The 7,116-nt window shown below is 37.6% G+C and overlaps 1 protein-coding gene across 1 annotated transcript; it reads left to right on the top strand.

Moving 5' to 3' along the window:
- The first annotated feature begins 1,028 nt into the window (after positions 1-1,028).
- Positions 1,029-6,831, top strand: LOC130621429 (solute carrier family 12 member 2-like). Its single transcript, XM_057436714.1, has 8 exons — positions 1,029-2,109; positions 2,990-3,254; positions 3,431-4,134; positions 4,310-4,614; positions 4,692-4,878; positions 5,102-5,396; positions 5,675-5,983; positions 6,076-6,831. Exons 1-8 carry the CDS (start codon positions 1,612-1,614, stop codon positions 6,669-6,671), a joined length of 3,159 nt encoding a protein of 1,052 aa, XP_057292697.1. The 5' UTR covers positions 1,029-1,611; the 3' UTR covers positions 6,672-6,831.
- The last annotated feature ends 285 nt before the right edge of the window (positions 6,832-7,116 follow it).

The raw sequence follows: 7,116 nt of genomic DNA, 5'->3' as shown, positions 1-7,116 counted from the left end.
TAGCTCTTTGAGACCCTAAAAAACCCTCAACAACCTCCGAAATCCTCCGTTTTGCTTCAAAGAGCTCTGGAAAGAGCTATACGGATGATTGATGCCATTTGGTTTTATCGACCGAAACGAATTCCAGGCATGCGATTTTGTTCTAACTAAAGAAACTAACGATGTCGTTATACCGTCTACATTAAACAAAGTTTTTAAATCTTTGTGGCTTTAGATTGTAGATTGTGGTTATATGACGTCACTAATATTTCATAAATCTCCACCTATCGCTTAACAGCTTACGTTACCATACTAGAAAAATTCAGTTATTTTTACTTGTTAATAGTTCTTGAAAAACCACGCGCTATCTTGTTGCGATATGTGGATAAACGTAACTTTTCACTGGAAACTTATTGTGACTGCCTTCTCATTACGTGGGTGTAACTCCAAATTCATTGCTAGGGGTGTTTATGTGAATGCGAGGCTAGCCGTGACGCGACAAACCCTTCGAAAAACTGTTAGTAACGTTTTAACACACCTTAATCTTCCTTCGCTTTTCACACACAAAAAAATACTTTACTTTGTGTGTTAGTGTAAAAATATTAGCCCTACGAGGGAGAGTGTCGACAAGGATTAAATGTGAATACATCAACAAAGCGTGTTTATAAATGTCTGTCCTATCTAAAAGAACTTAACAAGGTTAAAGTCGAGAATAAAACCTTTCTGTCATAACATCTGTTTTTTTGATCTATTTATTCCGGGGGCAAGGTTCTGCTTTGTTGACGGTAAACTTGAAAAAAACTCAAAGATGGAGATCCTTTCTGTTGCCACTACGAAGCAAGCGACTCTCCGACTTGTTTGTTTTACTGCATGTTGTAGTGGTGGCATTTTCAAGTCTCGTCTTCAGGCCACAGTTTTTTATTGTCACACATGCCCCGAGCCTATGTCTTTTTATCTTTTCTTAAAAGAAGAGAAACGCACCTAAGTCCGCGTAATAAGTAAAGTTAATGCATCTGCATGGGTAAACGTACTACCACCAGACAAGAAAAACTAGATGGCCGTTGTTCAATTGATATTTTTCTCGTATGTCAAAAAGCATTACAATGACGTTTTATGAACATCCTCTCGAGTCAAAACAAAAATACTCAGCAGCTTGTTTGTTCTGCTACACTGTTCTCATTCCAACACGCTTTCAAACATATTGACCACATTGTTGAAATACTTGGCATTGTAAAAAACAGTTTATAATAAACAGCTATGGATATCTGGTCTGAAATTCGACGATGCATTACTGATATTTATTACCCCCGTCTTTTGTTTCCAGCCCTTATAATTTTACTGATTATGCATTCAAAAATGTCGCAACGCATACTCTATAACGAAATTAATTTGACGCAGTGAACGTGTTAGTTCTATATAATATTGTCATTCACATCTGCAAGTTTAAACAAGATCCGCAAAGAACACATCATTTCTTAAAATCGACGGCAACGAAACGTAGAAGTTCAATGACTGTTATTAACGACGGAGGTAATTAACAAATAATCTCATGAATAATGATTTAATGGTACATTAACCAAAGCTTATTTAAATGAAAAACGCGATTGTTGAACTTTTATTACATGTAATAAGATGTCGGACGACGAGCAAACTTCGAATGGTGGAATTGTTAACGTGGCAATAGACAACGATGAAATTGGCGCGAAATCTGATGAGACGCCGAAAAGTGAAAATTTACCACGATTTCGAATTAGTATACCGACAGACCATGAAATGAAAAACGGAGTAAACCCGGTATTAAACAATATTGAGAATGGAGATGAAGAAAAAAGTGATGAAGCGGACACTGGCCAAGCAAAAGAAACAGAAAGCGAAAAACAGGACGTCGCCCTTCCAAAGCACGTCCAAATTTCCATCCCAGCCGATCACAATTACAACGACACGACGCACTTGCGAACACACACCCACAATACGCAAACACTAGGCTATATGACGCATGACGCTGTGCCACTGTCAGTATTTTATCGCAATCAAGCATCGATTGAGAATGTGGCAGGAAAAGACAAGAGACCAACCCTCGAACTACTTCACAAAGGCGACGGACATGAGAACGCTAAGAAGAGACACTGGGTAAGAATTTATTTTTTGTTATGTAATAGCATTTTATGAAAGCTTTCTCATTATTTAGCTTAGTTAATCACCCTAAATGTCTTAGTGTTTTGAGTTAATTAATTAAGCAGATCTATTAACTAACGAAGGAAAAATTATCGGACTAAATCCTTTTTTTTATTATAAGTGGACTAAAAAGGATTGACTTTACGAGAAAGATAAACAACGGAGATAGAATTGTAGAAGAAAATTATATTACCAACGTAACCATCTTTTCTTATCATCGCAATGCACCTATTTAATTAGTGCTATATACAGGAAGCTTTGATGAATGCTCTGCTAATGCCTTTGTTATGTATCGGTCACTTGTTGCCTGAAGAAATAATTTGCCAAATAAAATAAAAGATTTCAAGTAGATACTTCTGAAAAAGAAGTACCTTTTAATGTACTGAATGAACTTTTTTTCGATAATGCGAACTGCTTAAAACAACTGTGTGGTTTTTTTTATCTGAACATCGAACTGAAAAACGTTTTATTAGGAATTTCTAAATGAGTAGTTGGGCTTTTATTGAGGTCGTGCCGAACCTATAAATAAATCATACTTCTAGGAAAAATACCAAAAGTAAAATTTCTAGCTCATTGAAATCTTTATACATTTTTTTTTCTTTATCGTTACGAAATATTTTATAGTATGCTTTGTTTCCGAATTTATCACACGCCAATATTGACGCTCACTAGACTGTCATATCCCTATGTTAATTACACATCTGACATGTGCCTTGACGATATTTTTATCGGAATGCATATACTTCCGCCCATAAATTCTATTATAAACAACATGTTATGCTGGTCATGACGAGTGACACTTCTCAAGTATATTTTTTGCGTTCTCAAATTACAGGATGCATCGAAGGAAGAAAAAGATTTAGAGGAATCCAATGAAGAAAAACAAGCTAAACCGGTCACGAAGCTTGGCTGGATTAAAGGGGTTCTCTTCCCTACCTTGCTAAATATATGGGGTGTTATTTTATTCTTGCGGATGCCATGGATTGTCGGACAAGCAGGAATCGGTTATTCAAGTGTAATTATTTTGTTAGCATCCTGTGTGACCACGGTTACTGCGCTTTCCATGTCAGCGGTTTGCACTAATGGAGAAGTTAAAGGAGGTAAAATAATCTAGTTTGTTTTGTGTGTATTACAACCTTGTCCCCAATGCATTTAAGTTTTTTTCATTTGAAAAGGGGGTTCTCTAGGCGACTTCATTGCGTGTTATTAGAACATATCTTAATAGAAACTATTGAAATGGAGACAATATTTTTTAAAATGACTACGTCTGTTTCAGGTGGCGCCTACTACCTTATATCAAGAAGTCTTGGTCCCGAATTCGGAGGAAGTATAGGTGTAATCTTTTCCATCGCAAATGCTGTTGCAGTGGCGTTGTATCTAGTCGGTTTTGGAGAAACAGTACAAGCGGTGATGGAAAGGTCTGGTGTCGAAATGGTTAGCAAAACAGATGACGTCAGAATAATTGGTCTAATTGCTTTGGTGTTTATATTTATAATTACCTTGATCGGTTTAGACTGGGTTATACACACACAATCAGTTCTTTTACTCTTATTGGTAGCCGCCATTTTGGCTGTCTCTGTGGGAACGATTATTCCGTCACCAAATGAAAATCGAGAAAAAATCGAATCATACGGGTTGCCAGGCTATTCAATGGATAATTTTAAAACAAATTTCGTTCCTGATTATCGCGATGGAAATGGCTTTTTTGATGTGTTTGCAATTTTCTTCCCAGCTGCTACTGGCATCATGGCAGGCGCAAACCTTTCAGGGGATTTAAAAAACCCGTCAAAAGCTGTACCGCTGGGAACGTTACTTGCTATTGGTATGACGTCGGTGTCGTACGTCGCGTTAGCATGGTTGCTCGGATTCTCGACGGAACGAGACGCAAGTGGTATAATACCATTCCGAAACAGCACGTTTGTCTTAAACAGTACTTGTCAAATTGGTTCTTGCGAGTATGGATCCATTAATGATTTACAGGTATGCGTAATAAAGTTTACCTTTTTTTGCCTAACATTCCCGTGCATTATTTGAAGTTAATTTGTTCTCAGAGTCACACTTTCTCCATGTCATTTTCAGTAGCAGTTCTGAGAGGCTAGACCAATGCCATTAAGACTGTAAAATTTTGACTGTTTTAAACTATTATTCTGTATAGATTATGGAAAAGATATCCTTATGGGGACCATTAGTTTTAATTGGAATTTTTGCTGCGACTCTTTCTTCGGCTTTGGCGTCGTTAGTGAGCGCACCAAAGGTCTTTCAAGCTGTATGCAAAGACAAAATCTTCCCTCATATTGATATTTTTGGAAAGGAGTATGGACGTAATGGCGAACCGAGGAATGGTTATCTTCTAACATTAGTTATTGCTGCTGGTTTTACCGCCATTGGTGAACTAAATGTCATTGCACCCATCATTTCTAATTTCTTTCTAATGGCGTACGCTCTAGTAAATTATTCAGTGTAAGTGCCAACTTGGTATTATTTTTGTTGTATGTTCTGACGATGCGATTTCTACTTTTTTTCGTTGTTTATTTCAGCTTTGCTTCGTCCCTTTCTAAATCACCTGGGTGGAGACCATCTTTCAAGTACTACAACATGTGGATCTCCTTCATTGGGTTTTTACTGTGTATAGCTATAATGTTTCTTATTAATTGGTGGGCAGCGCTGATTACCATCATGTGTGTCGCCGCGTTGTATAAATATGTGGACATTAGAAAACCAAATGTAAGTTGTTACCGTAAATGCACCAATTTTCGCGTGTTTCTTGAACTTTAGACGAAATCGCAAAATTAATACACTCAAAAGACTTTCTTTAATTTATATTAAAATAATATGCGCGAGAAAGATATGCTTTTTTAATACGCGAACATTTTTAGCTATCTTCATTTTGTAGATCGTGGAGCCCCGATTCGTGTTGTTAATTAATAGCTTCATTTTTTATTTCAAGATTAATTGGGGTTCCTCTGGTCAAGCGCACACATACTTAAAAGCTTTAAGATTCACACGGCGTCTGGAAGATATTGATGACCACGTGAAGAATTTCCGCGTCCAGTGTCTCTGTCTGACTGGTCAGCCATCTTTAAGACCCAATCTTGTCCACTTTGCTTCACATATTACAAAACATTTTGGTTTACTTATCTGTGGAGAGGTTGTCGTTACCGACCAGTTGTCTCCATCAAGTGGACATGAAGGGAAATGGCTAAAGAAACATAAAATTAAAGCATTTCATCAAATCGTTCAAAGTAAGCGCAGATTATTCTTTACCCCGAATATCCACTTTAGTTTTATCGGTACGGTTATTAACAAGATTTCCAGCACTTATTAAGAAATCCTTTAAAAGAGGTCCGGGCGAATTTAGGGTTTAATTCAGGCTACGGAATCCATACCTATATCAACTTTGAAGCTCAACGTTCCGCACTCTACCACAAGGCTGTCAGAGGGACACACGAATGAATTATAACCCTGAACTTTATATTTCTTTAGGCGATGTGAAAGTAAATAAATAAAATTATTTTTTTAGGCCAGAGCATCCGCCAGGGAGTGAACTGCATGCTGCAATCCAGTGGACTTGGTAAATTAAAACCAAACACACTAATAATTGGCTACATGAGTAAATGGCAGAAAGCTTCATTGAACAAAGTGGACGAATACTTCCACACCATTCACGACGCGTTTAGCTTGCGTTACGGCGTCGGCATTTTGCGTCTACAAGATGGCTTTGACATTACAGACGAAGTTGTTGATGACCAAATTGAAGACGGCGTTGTCGACAATCACGAGCCCGATTGGTACACCGAAGACTGGGACGAGAATCAAAGAGATAACCACGGTAAGGCTGTTATAGAGTTAATGAATGTCTTCATATGAACTGCGACTCTTTTCTTGATTTACCTGGTTGTTTTGTTGTTGTTCTTTTGGCAGGGAGTGACGGTAGTGATCAAGCCAAGGATGATCACCAACCCAATCTGCAACCACCCGATATCGTCATGGAATTTCATAAAAAAAGGAAAGGGTATATTGATGTATGGTGGTTGTATGACGACGGCGGTCTAACAATACTGGTTCCGCATATCTTGGCACTGAGTTCACATTGGCGCGGTTGCAAACTCCGAATCTTTACACCGGCATCCGATAAAAAAATTAAAGCTAATCAAATTCGAATGGCTAACCTTTTGAAAAAATTCCGAATCGATTTTTCAAGCGTTGTGGAATTTCGAGGCATCAATAAGCATCCCAAAGAGGATAGTATAAAAGATTTTAAAAAATTACGGGGAGGCGAACATTTGGCGTCTGACGGCGTTTTAGACAAGAAAACTTTACGTCAAATTCGTTTGGGTGAACTTCTTCATGAGCATTCATCGGAAGCGAAATTGATCGTTTTGACGTTACCAATACCTAAGCAAAGTTTCGTCACGTCGTTAATGTACATGAGTTGGCTGGAAGTATTGTCGGCTGACTTACCCCCTGTTTTAATGATTCGTGGAAATCAAACCAGTGTGTTGACGTTTTACTCGTAAATCTTGTGAGTTCAGACAGGGGTGAAGATGTTGACAAACAAATTATTTAATTTTATAAACAATTCAACTTAAAATGTAATCTTAATGTTCTTAATACAAACAAAAAAATGTAAATAAATCTTAAATTCAAACATAGCTAGGAATTTTACAGGGCACATAAAATGAGTTATTTTTACCCCCGTCACAGCTTTGTCTTCAAGGCTTGTTATGTTATAAAATATATAAATGCTAGACCCTGGGGACGAGGTTGTAGGCTAGCAGGATAGTTACCAAACATCATTGGGACATCCAGAAGGTGTCCACTGCAGAGGGTTGTCCCCCACGTAGAGGTACGCAAAGTAGTTTGATTTGATGGAAACAAATTAGTTTAAAAACAATTTTAATTGAATGCAAAATATAGCAGTTTCTACATGTTGGGTCTACATAAAGATCACTTCATTGGGTA

Source organism: Hydractinia symbiolongicarpus, chromosome 12 (assembly GCF_029227915.1).
Source record: "Hydractinia symbiolongicarpus strain clone_291-10 chromosome 12, HSymV2.1, whole genome shotgun sequence".
NCBI classification, from domain to species: domain Eukaryota; kingdom Metazoa; phylum Cnidaria; class Hydrozoa; order Anthoathecata; family Hydractiniidae; genus Hydractinia; species Hydractinia symbiolongicarpus.
This window is presented reverse-complemented; position numbering and strand designations above follow the sequence as displayed.

Bases quoted from the DNA above. Each gene is read 5' to 3' on its own strand.
- LOC130621429 (XM_057436714.1), top strand. From the start codon at position 1,612: ATGTCGGACGACGAGCAAACTTCGAATGGTGGAATTGTTAACGTGGCA. The intron at 3,255-3,430 runs GTAAAATAATCT...CGTCTGTTTCAG, and splicing joins TAATGGAGAAGTTAAAGGAG to GTGGCGCCTACTACCTTATA. The intron at 5,984-6,075 runs GTAAGGCTGTTA...TTCTTTTGGCAG, and splicing joins GAATCAAAGAGATAACCACG to GGAGTGACGGTAGTGATCAA.